The sequence below is a fragment of the Chionomys nivalis genome, chromosome 15, assembly GCF_950005125.1.
Source record: "Chionomys nivalis chromosome 15, mChiNiv1.1, whole genome shotgun sequence".
Classification (NCBI taxonomy): domain Eukaryota; kingdom Metazoa; phylum Chordata; class Mammalia; order Rodentia; family Cricetidae; genus Chionomys; species Chionomys nivalis.
In genome coordinates this window covers 63,071,669-63,097,420 of record NC_080100.1, presented here as the reverse complement: position 1 = coordinate 63,097,420, position 25,752 = coordinate 63,071,669, and the positions used below count along the sequence as shown (strand labels likewise).

The following is a 25,752-nucleotide window of genomic DNA, read 5'->3' as shown; positions in this document are numbered from 1 at the left end:
CAGAGTTTCAGTGTGCGTGGTCAAGGGGTTCCAGCCACCTTTCCCATCCAAGTGCTAACCACGAGCGTGCTTAGACTCTGAGATCAGACCATAGCAGGTGTGTGCAGGCTGGTGTGACCCGACCCAAGACTCTTGCCCAACTTTGCATCTGTATTAAAGCCTCTGTGGAGAGTTTATGGCAAAAGGACTTGTAATCACCTACTTCCTCTTTCCATTCCAATTAATTTTTCTCTCTGCCCCATGAATCTTTCATCACCTAGGAACTAGTTGATGAGTCAGAAAGCAGTCAGCAACTTCTAAGTATGTCTGAAAGGAAAGACCCATTTATCACTGCCCGAGAGCAAAACCAAACCTGAAAATTAGAGGCTTCACTTGAAAAGCTGCTTGAGACACTGGGATTCAGTTTAGTATACATTTCTGACTCATTCTTGCAGCACATCTAGACCACTGAGGGAGGAGGAAGCTCAGAGTCCCACAGAAAACCACTGACCTTCGAGTCAGGTTCACACAGGTCAACTACAGGGCCCCTAAGGCCAAGCTGCTAGGCTGTTCCTGGCCAGCTCAGGAGGAAAGGGATAGAAGATGATTATCTCTTGTTCCCAGGGCATTTCACTTCCTGAGAGCTCTCCCCGACCTTTCCTTTAGATTTCACTGAGTTTACTTGAATGTAGCTTGAAATTAAGAGATGTCAGAAACAAAAGAAGTCACCCAAAGTGTCAGATGTGAGGAACTGATACGCAATGATATCATATTAAGTAGAGGCAAATACAAGTTGTTGGGGAATTTTTTCCTTTTGTCAGGCATAGCTATTCCATGAAGGGAGTGATTGGGTAGTGCTAAGACAGGCCAAATGAAATGATCTGACCCTTCAGTTACTCAAACATGCCTGACACTGGTATTAACTATATGATGCAGGGGAAATACAGTTAAACTCTTAGCTGTCTGAGTTACTTTAGGAGGTAGTACTGCCTTTGCATGCTAGAATTGTAGTGGGTTGTGCTGGGCCTCCTGGAGCATGACTATATACACTCATCTCTGGCAGGCAGTGTCCAGAAGGGTGTGAAAAGCACCAGCTGCTTGGAGAAAGAGATGAGGGTGCCAGGTTTTGTGCTGTCTTTGAAACTTAGGTTTTCAGGAAATTGCATATTTGCTCACAACATAGACTTGCAAGTCCTGAGTGGGACTTGTCTATTTACAGTAAGAGTATAGAATATCAGGAGCAAGGAAAAGATGCTCACAATCCGGATTTCCAAACTACAGACAAAGACATGTTCAAAATGATCTTAGTATCTTGAGAATACAATGATTTTTAGTAAGTCTCTTAGCTCTTTTAAATAGATTTATTTCATGTGTATTTATACCCATTCCATAAGATTCTGAAGCTTTATCTCTTCAGATTGTGTCATTTGTGGTTCCTCTATTCCTTTCTTCCATTGGTGGGCCTATCATTATGTATTCTCAGCTTGTTCTGTATTTTCTCTTAGTTTATATGTTTTCTTGGAGCTTTCCTTTAGGACCTATGCATGAGCTCTGACCTCTCTGCTGAGTTCAGAGTTATCTCAATACTCATATAGTTACCATTTAGGTGATATGCTATTCCTTATTTCTGAAATGTCACATTTGCATTCCCTATTGATTGACTGATTGATTGATTGATTGATTGGTTTGTTGTGTTTAAGTACTCCCATGACTGTCATCTTTCACATCATAAGATCCAGGTACTACGGCAGGCAGGCCTAGGCGGCGGAAGCACCGGCGCGCAGGCAGGCCCAGGTGGCGGAGGCACCGGCAGGCAGGCCTAGGCGGCGGAAGCACCGGCGCACAGACAGGCCCGGGCGGCGGAGGCACCAGCACGCAGGCAAGTCCGGGCGGCAGAGGCACCGGCGTGCAGGCAGGCCCGGGTGGCGGAGGCACCGACAGTCAGGCCCGGCAGGCAGGCCTAGGCGGCGGAAGCACCGGCGCGCAGGCAGGCCCAGGTGGCGGAGGCACCAGCAGGCAGGCCTAGGCGGCGGAAACACCGGCGCACAGACAGTTCCGGGCGGCGGAGGCACCGGCAGGCAGGCCCGGGCGGCGAAGGCACTGGATACAGGATAGTGCGGGCAAGAAACAGTGAAGCCTGCACTGAGAACAGATTGCCCCACTACAATTAAATCAAACCCAATAGATAGCATCGGTAAGAGGAGATGGGCAGACGCCAAGGCAAGAATTCACCCAACAATCTGAAAACAACATGAAAACACCAGAACCCAATGATCTTACAACACAAGGACTTGAACACCCTATCACAGGAGAAGAGGAAAAAACTGACTTTTTGAAAGCAATAGAGTCCCTTAAACAACATGTAAAAAACGCCCTCATAGAAATGGATGAGAAGTATAACAAAAAGTTTGAAGAAATGAGTAAATACGTAAATGATACCCTGGGAAGCCAAGAAAAAACGATCAAACAGGTAATGGAAACAGTCCAAGAATTGAAAACTGAAATGGAAGCAAGGAAGAAAACACAAACTGAGGACCAGCTGGATATGGCAAATATAGGTCAACGAGCAGAGACTACAGAAACAAGCATAATCAATAGAATACAAGAGATAGAAGAAAGAATCTCAGATTCTGAAGAAAACATAGAGAAAATAAACGGACTGATCAAAGAAAACACCAAAACCAACAAATTCTCATCACAAAACATTCAGGAAATATGGGACACAATAAAAAGACCAAACCTAAGAATAATAGGGATAGAAGAAGGAGAAGAGGCACAGCTCAAAGGTCCAGAAAACATTTTTAACAAAATTATGGAAGAAAACTTCCCCAACATAAAGAAAGATATTCCTTTGAATATTCAAGAAGCATACAGAACAACAAACAGACTGGATAAAAAAAAAACGTCCCCTCGCCATATAATAATCAAAACACAAAATATACAGATTAAAGAAAGAATATTAAGAGCTGCAAAGGAAAAAGGCCAAGTAACTTATAAAGGTAAACCGATCAGACTTACACCTGACTTCTCTATGGAAACCATGAAAGCCAGAAGGTCCTGGATAGAGGTACTACAGAAACTAAGAGACCATGGATGCAAACCCAAACTACTATACCCAGCCAAGCTATCGTTCACTATCAATGGAGAAAACAAGACATTCCAGGATAAGAACAAATTTAAACAATACGTTGCCACAAATCCAGCCCTACAGAAAGTAATAGAAGGAAAATCACAACCCAAGGAATCCAACATTGCCAACACTGCCTACAATAACCCAGGCATCTAGCGACCCTTCAACAGCACAACTCAAAGAAGGGAGACACACAAACTCTTCTACCAAAAGCAGTAAGAATAACCGGAGTTAACAACCACTGGTCATTAATATCACTTAATATTAATGGTCTCAATTCACCAATAAAAAGGCACAGGCTAAGAGATTGGATACGAAAACAGGATCCAACAGTCTGCTGTTTGCAAGAAACTCATCTCAACCACAAAGACAGGCATCTACTCAGAGTAAAGGGTTGGGAAAAGGTTTTTCAAGCAAATGGTTCTAAGAAAAAAGCAGGTGTGGCCATACTAATTTCTAACAAAACTGACTTCAAACTAAAATCAATCAGAAGAGATCGACAGGGACACTTTATACTCATAACAGGAACGATTCAGCAGGATGAAGTCTCAATCCTGAATATCTATGCCCCTAATATAAAAGCACCCACTTATGTAAAAGAAATATTGCTAAAACTCAAGGCAGACATCAAATCACACACACTAGTAGTAGGAGACTTCAACACACCTCTCTCACCAATGGACAGGTCAATCAGACAGAAAACTAATAGAGAATTAAGAGAATTGTTGGAGGTAATGAATCAAATGGACTTAACAGACATCTATAGAACACTCCACCCAAATAGGAAAGAATACACCTTCTTCTCTGCAGCTCATGGAACCTTCTCGAAAATTGACCACATACTTGGAAACAAAGGAAACCTCCACAGATACAAAAAAATATCAGTGTCCACCTGTGTCTTATCAGATCACCACGGATTAAAGTTAGAAGCCACCAACAAAGCTACCCCCAGAAAGCTGACAAACTCATGGAAACTGAATAGTCAACTACTGAACCACACCTGGGTCAAGGAAGAAATTAAGAAAGAAATTAAAGTCTTCCTTGAATTTAATGAAAACAAAGAGACAACATACTCAAACCTATGGGACACGATGAAAGCAGTGCTAAGAGGAAAGTTCATAGCACTAAGTGCCCACTTAAAGAAAACGGAGAAAGCATACATTGGGGACTTAACAGCACACCTGAAAGCTCTAGAAAAAAAAGAAGCAGACGCGCCCAGGAGGAGTAGAAGACTGGAAATAATCAAACTGAGGGCAGAAATCAACAAAATAGAAACACAGAAAACAGTCCAAAGAATCAATGAAACAAAAAGTTGGTTCTTGGAGAAAATCAACAAGATTGACAAACCCCTATCCAAACTAATTAAACGACAGAGAGAGAACACGCAAATAAATAAGATCAGAAATGAAAAGGGGGACATAACCACAGACACAGAGGAAATTCAGAGAATCATTAGATCTTACTACAAAAGCCTGTATGCCACAAAACTGGAAAATGCAAAAGAAATGGACACTTTTTTAGATAAGTACCATATACCAAACCTAAACCAAGACCAGGTGAACGATCTAAATAGACCTGTTAGTCGCGAAGAATTAGAAACAGTTATCAAAAATCTCCCTTCCAAAAAAAGCCCAGGGCCAGATGGTTTCAATGCAGAATTCTACCAGAACTTCCAAGAAGAGCTAATACCTATACTTCTTAATGTATTTCACAATATAGAAACAGAAGAGTCATTGCCAAATTCCTTTTATGAAGCTACAGTTACCCTGATACCAAACCACACAAAGACCCAACCAAGAAAGAGAATTACAGGCCTATCTCACTCATGAACATCGACGCAAAAATTCTCAATAAAATACTGGCAAACCGAATCCAAGAACACATTAGAAAAGTTATCCATTATGATCAAGTAGGCTTCATTCCAGAGATGCAGGGCTGATTCAACATACGCAAATCTATCAATGTAATCAACCATATAAATAAACTGAAAGAAAAAAAACATATGATCATTTCATTAGATGCTGAAAAAGCATTCGACAAAATTCAACACTCCTTTATGATAAAGGTCTTGGAGAGATTAGGGATACAAGGGGCATACCTAAATATAATAAAAGCTATTTACAGCAAGCCGACAGCTAACATTAAATTAAATGGAGAAAAACTCAAAGCCATCCCACTAAAATCAGGAACACGACAAGGATGTCCACTCTCTCCATACCTCTTCAATATAGTGCTTGAAGTTCTAGCAATAGCAATAAGACAACATAAGGGGATCAAGGGGATCCGTATTGGAAAGGAAGAAGTTAAGCTTTCATTATTTGCAGATGATATGATAGTATACATAACCGACCCCAAAAACTCTACCAAAGAACTCCTACAGCTGATAAACACCTTTGGTAATGTGGCAGGATACAAAATCAACTCCAAAAAATCAGTTGCCTTCCTATACACTAAGGATAAGGAAGCAGAGAGGGAAATCAGAGAAGCATCACCTTTCACGATAGCCACAAATAGCATAAAATACCTTGGGGTAACTCTGACCAAGGAAGTGAAAGATCTATTTGGCAAGAACTTTAAGTCATTGAAGAAAGAAATTGAAGAGGACACCAGAAAATGGAAGGACCTCCCTTGCTCTTGGATTGGGAGGATCAACATAGTAAAAATGGCAATTCTACCAAAAGCAATCTATAGATTCAACGCAATCCCCATCAAAATCCCATCAAAATTCTTCACAGATCTGGAGAAGACAATAATCAACTTTATATGGAAAAACAAAAAACCCAGGATAGCCAAAACAATCTTATACAATAAAGGATTGTCTGGAGGCATTACCATCCCTGACTTCAAACTCTATTACAGAGCTACAGTACTGAAAACAGCTTGGTACTGGCATAAAAACAGAGAAGTCGACCAATGGAATAGAATAGAAGACCCTGACTTTAGCCCACAAACCTATGAACACCTGATTTTCGATAAAGGAGCTAAAAGTATACTATGGAAAAAAGAGAGCATCTTCAACAAATTGTGCTGGCAAAACTGGAAGTCAATCTGTAGAAGAATGAAAATAGATCCATATATATCACCATGCACAAAACTCAAGTCCAAATGGATTAAAGACCTCAATATCAGTCCAAACACACTGAATCTGATAGAAGAGAAAGTGGGAAGTACTCTACAACACATGGGCACAGGAGAACACTTCCTACGTACAACCCCAGCAGCACAAACACTAAGGACATCATTGAATAAATGGGACCTCCTGAGACTGAGAAGCTTCTGTAAAGCAAAGGACACTGTCACTAAGACAGAAAGGCAACCCACTGACTGGGAGAAGATCTTCACCAACCCCGCAACTGACAAAGGTCTGATATCCAAAATATACAAAGAACTCAAGAAATTAGACCGTAAAAGGTTAATCAATCCAATTATAAAATGGGGCACTGAGCTGAACAGAGACTTTTCAACAGAAGAAGTTCAAATGGCCAAAAGTCACTTAAGATCATGCTCAACTTCCTTAGCAATCAGGGAAATGCAAATCAAGACAACATTAAGATACCATCTTACACCGGTCAGAATGGCTAAAATCAAAAACACCAATGATAGCCTCTGCTGGAGAGGTTGTGGAGAAAGGGGCACTCTCATCCATTGCTGGTGGGAATGCAAACTTGTGCAACCACTTTGGAAAGCAGTGTGGCGGTTTCTCAGGAAAATCGGGTTTAACCTACCTCTTGACCCAGCAATACCACTATTGGGAATATACCCAAGAGATGCCCAAACATACAACAAAAGTATATGCTCAACTATGTTCATAGCAGCATTGTTTGTAATTGCCAGAACCTGGAAACAACCTAGATGTCCTTCAATGGAAGAATGGATGAAGAAAGTATGGAATATATACATATTAGAGTACTACTCAGCAGTAAAAAACAATGACTTCTTGAATTTTGCATACAAATGGACGGAAATTGAAAACACTATCCTGAGTGAGGTAAGCCAGACCCAAAAAGAGGAACATGGGATGTACTCACTCATATTTGGTTTCTAGCCATAAATAAAGGACATTGAGACTATAATTCGTGACTCTAGAGAAGCTAAATAAGAAGGTGAACCCAAAGAAAAACATATAAGCATCCCCCTGAATATTAACCTTCATCAGGCGATGAAAGAAGACAGAGACAGAGACCAACATTGGAGCACTGGACTGAAGTCTCACGATCCAAAGGAGGAGCAGAAGGAGAGTGAGCACGAGCAAGGAACTCAGGACGGCGAGGGGTGCACCCACACACTGAGGCAATGGGGATGATCTATCGGGAACTCACCAAGGCCAGCTGGCCGGGGACTGAAAAAGCATGGGACAAAACCGGTCTCGCTGAACATAATGGACAATGAGGACTACTGAGAACTGAAGAACAATGGCAATGGGTTCTTGATCCTATTGCATGTAATGGCTTTGTGGGAGCCCAGGTAGTTTGGATGCTCACCTTAATAGACCTGGATGGAGGTGGGTGGTCCTTGGACCTCCCACAGGGCAGAGAAACCTGCTTGCTCTTTGGGCTGAGGAGGAAGGAAGACTTGATTGGGGGAGAGGGAGGGAATGGGAGGTGGTGGCGGGGAAGAGGCAGAAATCTTTAATAATTAAATTAATTAATTAATTAAAAAAAAAGATCCAGGTACTAAATAAGTTATTCTCTGCAGGGTGCCTAGTCTTAGGACTCAACTCTGTCTAATGAAAACAGACAGTAAGTAAACAAATGGATGTGGGTTGATTATTAAAAAATATAAAGCCCATATTTGAAAAAAGGTCAAGTAGGCTGCTGTGATCCCCTCAGGTAGGAGGTGGAGACAGAAGGATCATTTGAGTTTGAGACCAGCCTGAGCCACATAGAGGGAAACCCATCTCAAACAAATAAGAGATGAGAATGCCTTACTGAGAAGAAGTACCAAGACGTGTGGCTAAACATAGATAAGCCATTTGTGGTTCCTCTGGATTAATTTAAGTTGTAAGAGATAGTTAATAATAAGCCTGAGCATAGGTCAAAGAGTTCATAATTAATATTAAGCCTCTGAGTGGTTATTTTAAAAGTCGTTATGTGACCAGGCAGAAACCTCCAGTTACATACACATGCACATTCATACTAGTACTTTTTATATTTGCCTCAAAGAGAAATCAGCCCAAATGTCCCTCAACCAATAAGAAGACTTACTAGAAAGTCCTTATGGTAAACCATTTTTTGGCAGTAAAAAGGTACTAGATACTGTTATGTCTGGAGCATAGTCCTAGCCCCTGGCATCCATCCCAGATCCTGGCCTGGGAGTTGCATTAGTCTGGACTCCAAATCCCAGCATGCCAGGTCCTGACACCTCCCCAGAGGTCAGGACCACTACCACAGGGTATGTAAGTGGGCTCCAAGGGAGAAACATGTGGGTCCGGGTTTGCATGGGCTCCCCACTTTTCTGTCTCCCTGCCATGAGCTCAGCCACCTGAGAGCGCAGTACTTAATAAAACGATGGTCATTTTAATTTGGTTTGATTTGACCTAATGGAATTTCTTTGCACTGGCAGAGCCACCCCCTTCTTAATTTTTTCTTAACAGGTACAATAAAAATGCTTGTGTGATGATATGGATGAACTTGGAGTACATTATGCTAAGCTAAGAAGTTCGACATGCAGGACCACGTGTTCTAGGATCCTACTGTATGAAATGTACAGACGACATCAAGACTGATGGGGAGCAGGCAGCTTTGTGGGTACATGAACCGTGCCTCAGCAACACTTTCCAGAGTGAACAGGTAAACTTGAAAAGGGATTTGCTGAGTGGCTGCAGGGCCCTAATGTGCTTTTCACTGCTTTCAGTCTCTCAGGGTCCTTAATGCACTCATTTGAAACTCTTCTAGGCCTCTCCATTAGAGCAGATTCATGTGTTAAATTCGCCATTTGTTAACTTTTAAGGTCTATGCGTGTTAGTTTTCCTTCTGCTTTTGAATAGAAAACATTTGCTCCTTTACTCAATTTTCTTCAACCTTTTCCACAGAAATGGTTCTGCTGCTGACTCCCCTAAACAGTCCTGTGGCTTTCAGAGCCCCCAGAGAGTATTTCCATGCCCTGGTCCTTCATTTTCCACGGGGACATTATGGTTACTTGGTTATTGTCTCTGACTTTGAAGAGCTTGGCCCTGGTATTTAATGAAATGTGATTGTCTTCTTGGGTTGACATATTGCTGAGGCAGCTTTCCAACGCATCGTTCATGAATGATCCATTGTCTGTAACTTCCCCTCGTGGGTTAGACTCTCCCAGGGTCCACTTTACCACCTGAGCAGATGAGAGTTTGCATCCACATCTTTTGGTCTCAGAAAATACTAGGGTTTGGGCTCAGATGCCCATTTTATGCTTTTGTTCTGTTTCTGAGTCACAAAGATACATTTATCTTATTTTTAATATTCTTTGATTAATATGTTATCTTTAGCTACTATCTATATTGAGCAAAGTAATAAGGTAAAACACTAATTTACAGTGCCACTTTAATTGGATATTTTAAAGGTCAGCACGATCCAATTTTAACGAGAAGATTGAAGCAAAGTACTAAATGCTCCAGATTAGAGTAGGAAAATGGCTTTTTTTTTTTAAGATTTGCAATATATGGAGCACATTACATTAAGTGGAATATCAGTGGGTTTCAAATGCACGATTAAAGAGTAAAGAGCAAATTCGAACACAGTTCTGAGACCCACAGAAGACAAGGGCATGGAAAAATGAGTGCTAATTATACACTATTGTTAATGAAGTATGGACAGACAAATCAACAAGACAAATCATTTCAATTCCACCTTTGTTGATGCAGCAGCGCCTATTCTTGTGATGTATTTCATAAGGTACACACTACTACAGTTAGAGGGTTTATAGTACCTTAATAATTTTCATTTCTTCAATTATTTAAGGATACCAACCATGTTCTTGCTATCCAGTGAAAGACCCCAGGGATGTATAAATGAACCTTGAGTATTCCTTGTTCTCAAGGAATGTTTGTATAAAGTTAACCACACAAAGCTGAACAAGGCATACACCCATTCTTTGACAAGGGCTGTGATAACTTCATAAATGAGGACAGTCAAGGCACAGAGAAGGAGTGATTTCCATTTGCAATGATGCTGCTAAGAGGTGATCCCAGAGTGTCACACAGAAAGAGAGGTACTGCAGGGTCTCAAGTTTCTATAAGGGTATGTGACAACAGAGAAAGAGAGGTGCCGAAGGGTCTCGGGGTATCTATAAGGGAATAGAACAACAGAGAAAGCAAGGTGCCGAAGGGTCTGGGGGTATCTATAAGGGAATAGAACAACAGAGAAAGCAAGGTGCCGAAGGGTCTCGGGGTATCTATAAGGGAATAGAACAACAGAGAAAGCAAGGTGCCGAAGGGTCTGGGGGTATCTATAAGGGAATAGAACAACAGAGAAAGCAAGGTGCCGAAGGGTCTCGGGTTTCTATAAGAAATGGAGCAAGACTGAGAGAAACTAACTTGAGTTCACACCATTCTAATTTGGATTTGGGGTTATTTTCAGACTTAGTGAAGATTCTGGGGGTGTGATAAACCACATCTACCTCTCTATCTCATTCATCCAGAAGTATGCATCTCACTGAGCAGGATTCCTTACAGCCCAAAAGAGCTGTATCTGCTGATTTAGGGAAAAGAAAGGAGACTGGCGTGGTTGTAGGGTGAGTAGCACTCATTCACGGGTGAGCAGTGAGTTATGGGGACTCTTGTAGACTACACAGACTGAACTTTTGTTTTGGGCTCTGAGGAAACTCCACCTCAATAAACTGGAGAGTGAAATATTTGTTGGATATTTTTGAAGTACGGGCATCTGAGTCACTGAAATGGAGAAAAAAAATATGAGACTAGATAAAAAGAAATTGATCAGAAAGATGTAAGGAGCCCAGACATGAAGCAATAACTTTTCAGACTAGATTGTCATTAGAATAGGGGAATCAAGAGCCTGGAGGTGGTTGTACACACCGATAATCTCAGCACTAAGGAGGCAGAAACAGGTGGATTTCTGTGAATTTGAGGCCAGCCTCATCTAAAAAGTTCCAGGACAGCCAGAGCTGTTACACAGAGAAACCCTGTCTTAAAAAACAAACAAACAAGAAATGTGAGGGAATCAGAAACGCCATAAGTGTTTTGCTTTAGAAAGGCCGCATAAAGCCATGCCTCTGTCAGTGTTTCCGTGTAGAGTGGGCCCCTAGTTGAGATACAACTGGGCCAGGCCATCTGCCACCATATTCAGTGTGCGGGGATCTGGGATCTAATCAGCAGAGCACCAAGTCTAAGGTGTACTGGGGAGACAGATCTTCAGAGGATTAGCTGGCTCCGTTAGGTCTTCATGTGATGTTAGATTTGCAGAAGCTTGAGAAAGATCACTATTCCAAGAGCTGCCTCTTTCTAACTCCTAAGTCTGCCCTCAATCTCTTGGGTACCCACACAGTGTTTAAGTAACTGTTTCTGTCTGTAGGTGTGTGCTTATTGTTCCTATTTAAGGAAATTCCTAGGAAACTCTATTCTAAGGACAACAAAAAGAAAATCCGACCATAAAAACCTGTGCAGAGCATGATTCAAAGGGAAAAAGTGAGCTACAGGGAAAACCGGTTTGAGCTGGAAAGATTTGCACTCTAAGTAACCAGACATGTGTAGCCACTTACGAGGCTGAGGCTGTCTGGTCACATGTGTTTTAAAGCGTTGGTCGGAGTGATCAGAAAGCCTCAGGCAAAGTCCAGAGCTCTAGAGCACGCAGGGGTTTGCTTGATTGACTCTCAAGTCTCCGAATCGGCAGGAAGTGAAATGACTTCACAGGTTGAATGCAGGTTGTTATTGCCTAAGTTGGGGAAAGCCTGAGAAGCGATTCCCGAAGCCAGTGACTCACAGGCCTGGATGGTGACACTTTAAGGGAAACTGGAAGCAGCAATAAAACTCCCAGGTCTTTAGGATGAGTGCTGCCAGGAAGAACCAAGCAGTAGACACCGAGGCTTAGCTTAAATCAAGGCTTCAGCGCTGAAAGCTGAACCTAATTACACCCTTCTCTTTCGTTTAAAATCAAATCAAAACAAAACAACAACAAACCCAGAAGACAGAACTCTCCATGGCATTTCCTCCCCCGCCTTTGAGGAGTTCACATTTCTAAAATGCAAAAATAGTTCTTTTCTAACCTGCTGCATTTGTTCGTCCTCTGAAGACATCGTCATAACCTTTCCACTGTGGCTTTAGCTGGTAGGCATGGATGAACACCACAAACACCACCACGAGGCACACGAGAGGAACGAGAGCAGCCGTGAAGAGAGCAGCATAGATATTTGGAATGAAGCACCTGGAAGAGAGCGGGCAAGCATTAGCTCAGATAAACACAAGATGAAGATACATATCCATACTTCCTCTTCTTATCGCTTCGCCCCAGCTCTGTGACTGGAGATGCTGGCGAAAGTCGGTGTCGCCTTAACAAATTAAAGCTGTCATAGAGAAGAGGAGACACTGAGGAGGCTCAGAAAATGAGACAGTTCCAAATAAGTTTGCCAAATGAATCTGCCATTGGCATCCTCTAAACTTCAGATCCAGAGTGCACGCTGTCAATGTACAGGCTGTGTGGGGAGGCATAGAGCCCGTGTACCTCGACTTCAGACTAAGACTGGTATTCAGGTCTATCACTACATTTTGACTAACAGATTTAGGAATATTTAGCCTTTCCATGACTTCATTTATCTTTAAAATAAAATTTGCAACAGTATCCACAATAAAAGTTAGTTATGAAAATTAACTGAATTAGTTTGCTACGCAGCTAGAAAATTTTTAAGAAACAACATTTATCTTCTTTTTACTAGCTCCATCTTCCTAGACAACTCCTGAGGAGCATGCTGGGGATATGAGGGGGGTGGGGAGATGGTTCAGGTGGAACAGTGTTTTCTATCTTTGATCCTGAGAATGCACAGAAAGGTTAGATGTGGTGGAATGTGCTTGCAGTCCCAACCTTGCAGAGAAGGAGACAGGCAGACCCCCTAGGGCTTGTTGGCCAGCCAGTCTATCCTAATCGGCAAGATGCAAGCCAAGCCAGCCTAGCCTAATTGGCAACATGCAAGCCAAGCCAGCCTAGTCTATGGCACACTGCAAGCCAAGCCAGCCTAGCCTATGGCATGTTGCTAACCAGGCCAACATATCCTAATCAGCACACTGCTAGCCAAGCCAGCCTAGTCTATGGCACACTGCTAACCAAGCCACCCTAGCCTATGGCACGCTGCTAACCAAGCCAGCCTAGCCTAATTGGCAACATGCAAGCCAAGCCAGCCTAGCCTATGGCACACTGCTAGCCAAGCCAGCCTAGCCTATGGCATGCTGCTAACCAAGTCAGCCTAGCCTATGGCAAGCTGCTAACCAAGCCAGCCTAGCCTGTGGCACACTGGTCTTGAGAAAGAGCACTCAAGGAGGCCACTGGTTTCCGCATGTGCACATTCCTCACATACTGCTTGCTACAAGTTTGAGGATTTTCTACCTTGGCATGGACACTGTTTGGTTTTTGAACGTTTTGTCATTTCTCAGCTGTACTTCTATAGAGTAGCAGTTTCCTGTGAGATAAAAACCTTTCATCTTGGAGGAACATTTCTTAAGACATTAAGAGTGTGTCTCTTTTATTTTACCCAGTTTCCTTTGTTTTTTTGATGCACAATATTTTTAAGCCTATGTTATATTATAGCCATAGTAAACTTTGAAGAAAAGTCAAGGAAAAATACATTTAAAAGGAAATCTGAAAATACAAAATCTAGATAGTTAAGATTTTGTAAATGCTCATTCTTGCAGCTGGAGAAAACCATCTCTATCAAAAGTTTAAAGGAAAAGGCTTGGGAGATGGTTCAGCAATTGGAAGAATATACTTTGCTTCAGAGAACAGAGGACCCATATTTGGTTCCCAGCATCCTTGCTGGGCTGCTCACAATCACCTCTAATACAAGCTCCAGGGGATAAATGTCCCCTTCTGACACAAACTAAAGTTATCTAAGAAGAGGGACCTCAAATGAGAGAATGCCTCCATCCGATTGTTTGTAGGAAGTATGTAGGGCATTTTCTTGACGAATGACTTATGTGGGTTGTGCCGCCCTCAGCAGGTGGTCCTGGGTTAAGGAAGAAAGCTGTTGAGCAAGCCTTGGGCGCAAGTCAGTGAGCTCATCTTCCATGGTCTCTGCTCCAGTTCCTGCATCTAGGTTTCTGCCTGGAGTTTCCTTCCTGACTTCTGCTCATGAAGGGATATAACCTGTAAGGTGAAATCAACGCTTTCCTCTCCAGATTGCTTTGGCTCATGGCATTTTGTCACAGCAACAGAAATCAAACTAACCCTCCCCCCCCCACACACACAATCACATACATAATTAAAAATAAGAATAAATCTAAAAAATAAATGATCATAGAGTTTAAACTAAGCAACATTGTTAAGAGCCTTACTCAAGTGAGGTAAGTGCTTGCCTTTGGTGAAGGGAGGTGGATAGTATCACACTGGATAAACATGTACAAAGGGAATGGTCTTGAAATCTTGTAGCCCTCAGGTAGAGTGGGCAGCAGAAAGAGCTGCCAGTCAGATGTCAGAGGACCACGGCACTCCTCCTTAAAAGTCTAGGCCCATATTGACTGTGTGGGTGATGAACACGGGCCACTGTCAGGAGCCTGCCATCATGACAGGTCATGTGGGAGGAGATTCTGAGGAGACAGAAAGGAAAAACTTTAGGACTGTGCCCTTTTTGATCCCGTAGCTGAATGGACCCAAAGTCACAAGAGGAAGGAGACAGCAAAGGGGAGTCTCAGAGCAGTGACGCTTTGTACTACAGACACATCCAGTGACCTCTGACCCTCTGGAGATCCACTTTGCCTGTGGACCAATGAAACAAGGTGTTTGTTGTTTTCTTGGCATTTGTTTTTAAGAATTAAGAAATTCTTATGAAATTTTGCAGATCGAGAACAAAGTATACCCGTTGGCTGCTGTAGTAGAATGTGGGTGTTGGAGTGTGTTCCCCACCTACCAATGCCATGGCATTCTGTATGAAATATGCCTAGCTAACATCACAGTAGATTTAATAGTTATCCCAAAATTCAACTGTGATGACATTTTTTTTTTCAAGTAAAAAGAAAGGTGGTGTAACCCTTGTAGGTGGTGTCCTTCATCAGTATCTGAATCCTCCATGTGTCATCTGTCATGTCACGGGAAAGGCAGTTCCTCGCTGTTGGACATCCATGTTATAAAAATCAAAAGATAACAAAACCACTGCTTTGAGTACAGAAATGTGTTCAATATTAAACCTGTAATGTTTGCTTGTTTGATTTATTCATCGGTCTTTGACCTAGACGAAATTGGCCTGACTGTATAAAGCTAGGTTCAGAAGGATTCTGGCTTTGTATTATCCAAATGAAATTCTTAAAGAAGGAAATTCATCATTCTGACATTCTTCTGCAAATGCAGTGTTTTTTGAAACATACCTTAAAATGTGTCTTGTTTACTTCCATTCAGTGGTTCGTGTTAATTTGAGTAAAGCCGTTAACTATGTCAACTTAAACTCTATTATTATTTATTTTAAAGATTTATTTTTATTTTTACTTATGTATGTGTATGGATTAGGGAGTCCAGAGATACTTCTGACACATAAACATTTGCAAATGAAGCAGGGTATTAGATAAATAGCAATGGAAATAACAGACATGACCTGTCACTCACGACACAGCCTGTGGAAGAGACTGGGGAAGGCTAATCCCAAATTATAACATAGTCCTGATTTCTTGTTTTAAAGTCTCATTTAACTTTTTTTTCTTAAAGCATTATTGTTAGGCCAATAATTGTTAGTACCTCGAGGCCTGTAGGACAGAGAAAAGCCTGGTTCGAGTTTGAAGGATAGAAGAAAGCTACCAAGGGGGGATGAGACAGCAAAATCTAGGTAGATGCCCCTCCAGTCAGAGGGAGGGCTTGGCTGTCTCTCATTGGCTGGAGGTACCCCCACATCACATGATGTCACTTAACCTATATAACCTGATGCTCACAGTAATAAACTGAGTTCCTGCTTTGGCTTGACTCTGTATCATGTCTGATTGTCCTGTTTCATGGGGCTGCAGAAGGGGCAGATAGCATACTCATCTTTCCCTGGGAAATAAGGCTAAGGCCTGGCACATTATTCAAATTTTCTGTGCAAAATTATATGAATGGAGTTTTTGCTAAGTTGTAAGAAAAGTTATAACATATATTTTTAAAGGGCCAAAGATAAATGAACTATATTCTGTCCTTTCAAAAAACAGTCCTGCTGACCAGAATTGCTCCCGTGCTAAGGAAAAAATAACTAAATCTGGTAGCTCTGAGTATTTGCTAACAAGAAAGCAACAGGACACATGTGAATGTGGTGGCAGAATACTATCTGAACTAAGCTAGGAACAGCTCTGGAGAGAGTGGAAGGGAGGCTAAGGAGACTGAGAGCCGTGCATATATCAGGGCAGCTGATTAACACGCTGGCAACTACTACATTAATAGATCTGGCAGAACCTGGGAAAACAGATGAAGGCCATGTGGGTTTCCATCTTAAAAAGGGCTGGCAAAATGTGCTTTTAGAATCCCCAGCCCCAACCCCCCAGGGCTCTGGTAGCTGTCCCTCTTGGGGCACTGAACACGCTTCTAGGTTTGAGGTCTTTTAGTCACTTTACTATTTTGCTCTTCCCATTTAAACTTTCAGAGTTCTTCCCCTTTTATTCTTAGACAGGGCCAGTGCTTCCTGTCAGGAGACCACTGCAACATGAAGGAGGCCTGTTTGTTGGGGGTTTCTGTCCTGCCTGGTACCCCCAGCTGTTTAGCCCCAAAGAAAATCACACAAAGATCTCTATACGTTATAAAGCTGCTTGGCCCATTAGCTCTAGCCTCTCACTGGCTAACTCTCACATCTTGATTAACCCATTTTTCTGATCTATGTTAGCCATCTGGTTCAGTACCCTTTTCAGCTGGCAGCTCACATCCTGCTGCTTCGATGGTCTGGGCAGGAGTGGGAGGAATCAACTTCCTCCTTCCCAGAATTCTCCTGTCCTCATTGTATCATTTCTACTTCCTGTCTGGTTTGCCCGACTATACTTCCTGCCTGGCCAATCAGCGTTTATTTAAAACATAATTGACAGAATACAGACAATTCTCCCACACCAGACCACACAAAACAAGTCCATGCATGCCATTAGTTTCAGATTGTCCTCTTCCACGTGCCCCCTCATCATTCACAAGGCCTGAGATCATTTTCCCGTTTAATGAGACTGTCACCTCCACCAATCAGCAGCTCTTTACGCTTTTGAAATGTTTTCACCTGTGCCACCTAACTCAATTTTTAGAAAAATGTATGTATGTGTCATGGGGTCTTTGTTGTTTCTGTCTGTATGATGTCAGCTGAGGCAGGGGCTCAGAAGCATCTACAAGACAACATACTCTGCTTAGTGCCACCGACCTTACTGGGATGGATACAGGGAACTCACTGTTCTTAAGACTGCGGTTTGAGTTCACTAAATTATATTTTATAGAACAAGCTGACCCCGGCCACCTGGGGAACGTGAAGACATCCAGCTGGCTGACATCTGGGTCACAGTTGGCTACATAGGTAATGAAACAGGATGTAGGAGAGGTAAGAGTAATAAGTGTTTGTCTCCAAAGTACTTCTAAGTACTTCACAGCATGTCAGTAATGTGCGCAGGCTTCTGTGCTGACCTCCTTGGGTATCAGGGCCCCTTCAGAGATGGTGTCCATAGCAAAGGCCAACCTGCTGTCTCCACCATCTTTCCCTCCTGAACTCACATCAAAGCCTCACTGTTCTTGGAAATAATGGAGATGCCCTGTCTGTTTCATCCTATAAATCCACAGAAGGTATAATAAACCCAGAGGGATAGTCAGTATTCAATATGGAAAAATAGTTAACTCTACTGAAAACTTTCCTACTTTGTATAGAAAATCTCTGCTCTCTTGCTTTATAAGGTGAAGAATAAAGACGTTCTCCACCATGTAGCTGCATATCAATTATAAATAAAATCCAAGTCAATACTTAAGTTCTCCATATTTCTCTACTTTTGTGGCCAGCTTACTTTCTTTCCAAAGATAATGTTCTTATCTTGCACACATTTTTATTCACCTGTGGATTTATGTATGTGGGAATGCACATATTAATGTGGATGAACCATTTCCCAGACTATCAGAAATGACAAAGAATGGTATATGATAAAAAACACTATAAAGATGTTACATTTTTATTCTATCCCATATTTAACCCTTGAAAGGGAATAAATTTATGAAGGTCCAGAGTTAGGGGAAATAATAGTTTGGCTTTAAGTAGCTGCCAGGAAGGAAAATATATTACTCTGGCTTTCTGTTGCAAAGCACACAGCAATTTTCATAATCAACTTAATTCTAAAATACACTTTACTTAATGTTTAAACTTTATTTATTTTGGGTATTAATTTGTTTTTCTTTCTGTTTTGTTTTTTGAGATAGGATATCCCTATGAATCTTTGACTGACTTGGAACTCAATATGCAGACCAGCCTGGCCTCAAACTCCCAGAAATCTATCTGCCTCTGCTCCTGAGTGATGAGATTAAAGTCATGCATCACCACAGGTGGCCATTGGGGTTTCTCTGGGACAGAATCTGACTCTGTGGACCACACTGGTTGTAATTCACTGTGCCCCAAGCTGTTTCCTAGTGTGTGATCCTCCTTTTTAACCCTCCTCAGTGCTGCAATTACATGTGTCTATCCCCAAAGCTTGCACAAAGTTTAACTTCTCAACCAAAATAATTTTAGGATTAAATTTCAGATAAGCCTTACATAGTGAAATTGGTCATTGGTATAATTTATGGGCTTCAGAGGGTAGAGGAGAATGAAGTACAGTATGTTCTTAAACTGAAACAGAGATTGTTTTGAATGTTAGCTAGCCAGTGCCATTGATAGCAGTCACTGCTATCTGCAAGATTGGATACTGTAGGATATTGTATCCATACATGAATTAGACACAAAACAGCATCATAACCTTACTAGCTGTATTGCATATATAAGGGAAATGCCACCCATGTTATGTAGGTCAAATTGTCTGTAGCAATAATAGGCTCACTATTACTTGTGAAGTTTGAAAATTAGTTACAAGCTGCAATAAGGATAGTGATAAATATACCACTTCTCATTTAAGGACAGGAACCATTTTTGTTTTCTTGTTCTGCAGAGAGCTTTGTACAGTTCGGCCCTTATTTGTGTCTTAGCACTCTTTGAAAGCCATTTACTAAAAAACATGTGGGGAGAAGTCTGTACTTCTCGTCTGCTCAGCTCAATAAAAGCCCACCAGCTATCACCCAGGCCCAGAGTCAGGGCTATGAGTTGGCCCACCCAACATCCATCACATCTATGAACTGTTGGAGCTTGTGAAGGGGATAGACCTATGAATCCAAAACTGCAGGATCTCCACAGCACAGGACAACAACAAGATATTCAAGGAGCCCCAGTGAGACATTATTATCACTGTTGAGCCAGACCAATGACTGTGGCAATGAACACTTGCAAGGAAAGATGAAGGAATGAAAGAGTAGACTAGGAGTCTCAACGGGCCACACTACAGCTTCCATTATAAGACTTCTTTTTCTGTTTTTGTTTTGTTTTGATTGGTTTTTGATTTTTCTTTTAAATTTAGTTTTGTTCATGGGGTGAGGTTTCAGGGGGCAGAGGAAAGACTCAAGGGGATGGGGAGATAAGTGAGATCAGGATGCATAATATGAAATCCACAAAGAATCAATAAAAGGGAAGAAAAAAGTTCAACTAATATGTCAGTATCAACCACATACTAGGAATATTGCAGGCAATGGGAGGGCCCATAAAGCTGGCTAAGTTATGATCCATCAAGGGGCAATAACCACAACAGAAGCACAGCGCTTCTGAACATAGTCTCTTCCACTAAAGGTTCAGCACCAACTGGAAATTTGTGAAACATGCCAACACTCAACCCACACTGAGCTCCTGAGTCAACTCCAGGTTTCACAAGGTCCCCAGGTGTGTCTTCTCTCCTCTCTCTTTCCATATATAGAGAGATAAATGTGGACATAGATAGAAAAAAAAAGTTTGAGAAGTATTTTTCTAGTACACCCTGGTGTAGGCGGTCCTTCTGTTTGTGCGTTGCTTTCATTGGTTAATGAATAAAGAAACTGCCTTGGCCTAGTTGATAGGGCAGAACTTCGGTAGGCGGGAAAGATGGAACTAAATGCTGGGAGGAAGAAACGCAGAGTAAGAGAGACACCATGGAGCTGCCAGGGACAGACGTGCTGAATCTTTCCTGGTAGGCTACTGCCATGTGGTGATACACAGATTAAACTGGGTTAAACTGAGATGTAAGAGTTAGCCAAGAAGAAGCTAGAGCTAATGGGCCAAGCAGTGTTTTAATTAATACAGTTTCTGTGAAGTTATTTTGGGTGTAAGCTAGCCGGGCGGCTGGGATGAACAAGCAGGCCCTCATCCTCCAACACCCTTGAGACATGAATTAGTCAATCGCAGTCAACAAGTTAATCATTATCTCTTTTTGTCATAGCGGTCAAGGGACCGTGTAATCCCAGGGGTCCCAGAGCTCAAGAACCAATAGGAAAGCATCAGGAAGAAGAGAAGCTGAGACCAAAGAGGCTGAAAATGCAGTCCGAGCATTCTGACTGAAGAAAGACTAAAGCTCACATTAAACCGGTGAGCATGCAAAGACTTGGAGTGGTGAATTGGGGGAGGTGGTGCTTGTACAGGAAGGTGCATGTACAGGAAGGCGGCATTCATCTTTCCCAAACCCTTCCAGCTTCTCTCGGGCCTTTCTCTGTGTGAGTGCAACCAACACACTTATCCGGCCCTACACAAGTCACACCTCCATGTGTGAGTGCCACAGACACACTCACCCTGCTCTACACAGGTCACACCTCCATGTGTGAGTGCCACAGACACATTCACCCTTTCCTACACAGGTCACACCTCCATGTGTGAGTGCCACAGACACACTCACCCTTCCCTACACAGGTCACACCTCCATGTGTGAGTGCAACACACACAGTCACCCTCCTCTACACAGGTCACACCTCCATCTGTGAGTGTCACAGACACACTCACCCTGCCCTACACAGATCACACCTCCATGTGTGAGTGCCACAGACACACTCACCTTTCCCTACACAGGTTACACTCCATCTGTGAGTGCCACAGACACACTCACCCTGCCTTACATGGGTCAGTTTCTCTGCCCCACGCCTCTGTCTTCTCATGCCTATGCACTGATGACCCAAAGGCAGTCATTCATCCAGCTCGCCTTAGACACATCCCTAGACTGTGCTATGAAAATAGGCTGAGCCAGCCAGACTTTGGCTCTTAAAAACACCACACATGATTGATAAACAGGAAAGCTAGCGTACAGTAATGGGAATGACTATATTGGATTAAATGTACAATTAATGTATAGAAAAATCTTGGAAAAAAGAAAGTTGGGGAAGAGAATTTGAGTGGAGAGAGTACTGTAACAATCCAGAGTTGAGAAATATATTTGAGAGACGGAAGGCAACACTGACTCCAGGGGTAAATTCCTGGCTGTTAGATCTTTTCCTTTTTCAGAATAGCATATGAATGCCTAGGTTACAATTCTCTAACTACTCCCTCCATCCACATTTTAACTTACTTTGGTGAAATTTTACACGTAATACAATGACCACACTTAAAATATATTCAATAAGTAGGTAATAGAGAGAAAGGGGGGTTTTGAGAGAAGGTTTCACTCTGTAGTTTAGGTCTCCCTTGAACTTACAACAACCCCCTGATTCAACCTCTATATGAGGATTTAGACAGGAGCCTACATACCAAGCTCATCCAATGTTTCTTTAAAAGACAATGCTCTTGCTAGAAAGAAACTGGAAGTATGTATCTTTAATTCCAGCACTTGGAAGTCTTAGGAAGGAGGCTTGTGAGTGTGACATTTGCTCAGACTATAGTGAAACTCTTACTCAAAATAACATTAAATATAAATAAGTAAATGAAATACAAGAACACAGAAGGCATGGTGCTTGAAGATGCAGAGGCACTTGTGCCCTTGCCTGCCTTTGTTCTGTGGTATTGTTGTTAACTGCCTTGACAAACTTGATGATGGTAGAATGATAGGTATTTACAACTTCGTGAAAAAGATTTACAGAGGTGACATTAAAAAACGCTATAAATATCTACTTATATCTATTATCTTCCTTCCTTCCTTTCCCTTCCTTCCCTCCTTCCTGTCTATCTATCTATCTATCTATCTATCTATCTATCTATCTATCTATCTATCTATCATCTATCTATCTATCTATCTATCTATCTATCTATCATCTATCTATCTATCTATCTATCTATCTATCTATCATCTATCTATCTATCATCTATCTATCTATCTATCTATCTATCTATCTATCTATCATCTATCTATCTATCTATCTATCTATCTATCTATCTATCTATCATCTATCTATCTATCATCTATCTATCTATCTATCCATCATCTATCTATCTATCTATCTATCTATCTATCTATCTATCTATCCATCATCTATCTATCTATCTATCTATCCATCATCTATCTATCTATCTATCTATCTATCTATCTATCTATCCATCATCTATCTATCCATCATCTATCTATCTATCTATCTATCTATCTATCTATCTATCTATCATCTATCTATCTATCTATCTATCTATCTATCTATCTATCTATCTATCTATCTATTCCTAGTATTTGTCTGTCACTCCATCCATCCATCCATCCAGCCATCCATCCATCCATCCAGCCAGCCAGCCAGCCAGCCAGCCAGCCAGCCAGCCAGCATCTGTATCTAACATCTGTCTGTCCATCCATCCACCCATTCATCCCATGCTCCTCTCTACCTGATCTGATTTCATAGGCAGTCTGTATTTTGAGCCTCTACACACAACAATAACATAGCTTTGCCCGAGGTAAGTACACACTGCATGGGCACGGTATAGTAGTTTTGCACTCAGGCTAACATTACAAAAGCAATGACTTTTGGAGTTTAAAAATTTTATAGCCATTTTCTACAGGTCCAGTTTTTGTTCTTTGACTTTAAACCTGGGATTTTAATGGACTTATTAAAGATGGCTTAGAAGAAGCGAATCGATGTGAGATGTTAGCAAAAATGATATTCCCTTTTTCTAAGAAAAAAGTTTATAGGCATTGAAGTGATCTCTATCAAATACGCTTGTAAGATTCTTGTGTATACTTTATTTCTCACCCCGAAAAGCTAAGAAAGGAGGGTATGTTGCCTGTACTTCCAAGAGTTCATGTGTGCCACCAAATATGTACATGTTTGAGGCGGAAACAATCCAGAGTGAAGTGTTGACTTCTCCGAGGGAGGAATCCTTTTGTAGAAGGATAACTCAGGTATTAATTAATTGGTATATTTCAAAGAATAGTAAGCACATTACAGTATCTGGGAGACTGGTCCTCTAAACTCCTCTGCTTCCTTCCACTGCGTTCCACACAGGATTGTTATAGTATATAGAGCACTTACTCACCCATTTTAAGGGTGGCAATGAGGTAGTTCAGTCAGCCCTGCTGAAATTTACTTCAAACTCTGTACTATGGATTTTAAAAGGCCTCTGGTATTAGTGGCACAAATACGTATTTCAGCATGCATATGCACTGCACAAGGATCAAGTGAGAGTCATTTCTGTAGCCATTACATTACATTACATTGCTGTCCCTCTGTATGGCTTGAATGCCTCCCAGAGCTTATATGTGATTGGAGCCTTGGTTTTCAGGGTTTGTGGTTACAAGAGGTGTGGGGAGTCCTACATGTCACTGGGGATATGAGCTGGTTAATATGTGGCCTTTTGAGCTCTGGACTGAGGATAAGAGGAGCAAGTCCACCGGGTTCTCTCTTTCTCCTGCCTGTCTTCCCACTGTTGCTCTCTGCCATGGTCCGTACCTCAGCGCCCTCACTATGCTGACACGGAACCTCCAGAAGAAGTTGTCAAGTAAATTCTCCTTCTTAAGTAGCCTCCTCAGGTATTTCTTAAGCATAACAAGAAGCTACTTACTGTTTACACTTATCGTTTCTTCACTCAAAATCCTCTTCCGGCTATTTTGAAATCTCTACTATACGGATGCTCTGTATTTGTCAAACCGCACCACAGAACCCCGGAAGCTGCCCCTTTCCTGAGCCTGGGTGTTCGCATCTACTGACAAGTCACACTTCCGATTCCCCGAGGTCTTCTCTCACAGGAGATAGTCACTAGGATTCTACTCTTCTAAAACCTCCACTGCTTTAGATTTCCCACGTGAAGCTGTTATAGGCTGTTTCTTCCCATATTCTTTGCTTACATTTCTTAATATATAGTGTCTATGTCCTACCACACTGTTCCAAATGATGGGATTTCATCCCTTTAAATAAATGCATAATGTTCTGTATTCCTTATCTATTCATGTACTGTTGAACATTTAGGTTGATTCTGAAATTTCGCTACTGTGAATAGTGCCACAATAAATATAGGGGTGAAGCTGTCTCCTCCACATACTAATTTCATTTTCTTGGAATACGTAGTGAGTAGTGTGGTGGCCAGGTCATATGGCATTCTAGATTTAGGTTTGGAGAAACCTCCATATTGATTTCTACAATATCTGTACTATTGGCTTCACTGCCAGTAGTGCATAGGGTTTTCTTCTTGTCCAAGTGTTGCCAGCATTTATTGTTTCTTGTCCTTTCTGTAACAGTTGCTAATGGACCTAGACAATATGTCAATATGGTTCTGGTTTTCTCGTGGTCACTGCTGATGACGGATAGCTTTTCAAACACAAACTGGCCCTTTGCACATCTGTTTTCTTATGTCTTCTTTTAGAAATGCCTAGTTAAGTTTTTAAAAATATAATTTTAAAACCAGATGATGATTTTTGGCTATTGCATAAGCCATCACGTATTCTGGCTATTAATCTTTGTCAGATGAATAACTCTGAATGGTTTCCTTCCATTTAGTAGGGTGTCTTTTCACTGTGCTCTGTGGGGGCTTTTCAGCTTTTCTTGAAGCAGTTTCGTGGTTTTGGGTTTTTATTGAAGACTTATTGCAGTTTGAGTTGATTTTCCTCACTCATACGAGATCAGGGATCGGGTTCATTCTTCACTATGTAGATACACAGCTTTCCCACAACCACCACCTAGCTCATTTGATCTGGGATCAAAAAGTATATCTTAGCAGTAAGAAAGTACGATGAAATGCTAAGATACTCTTCCAGTATTGAGGAATAGCTAAGAAATGTCAAATAGGTTAAAGTATGGCTCAGAACACTGAGGGGAAATCTGAGCAGATGTCGTGTATTAATTTCAGAAAGCAATAGCGAAAGTGAAACAGAAGACTGATACTTGTCCGCGTTCTGGGAACAGCGTGGTGTTGAGGCAGAGGCAAGCCGTCTTCTGTTCTCTAAAGCCCGGGTACCAAAGAGACCGAATCACACAGAAAAGAAGCAACATGTAAAAGTCCCAAGGTGCACAGCTTCAATCAGACACCGTATAGACAGGTGCCAAGCAATCTCCTTTCTCTTTATCTACAGAGAAAACGATCTTGCTGCAGAGGGTGCAACC

General features: G+C 41.8%; 1 protein-coding gene across 1 annotated transcript in view; it reads right to left on the bottom strand.

The window, feature by feature from the left end:
• Adgrv1 (adhesion G protein-coupled receptor V1) overlaps nucleotides 1-25,752 on the bottom strand; it is a 550,578-nt gene that overhangs the window by 90,954 nt on the left and 433,872 nt on the right. Inside the window, exon 87 of the mRNA XM_057789515.1 lies at nucleotides 12,305-12,462. Within this exon, the coding sequence (XP_057645498.1) occupies nucleotides 12,305-12,462 (158 nt within the window). The remainder of the gene's footprint in view (nucleotides 1-12,304; nucleotides 12,463-25,752) is intronic.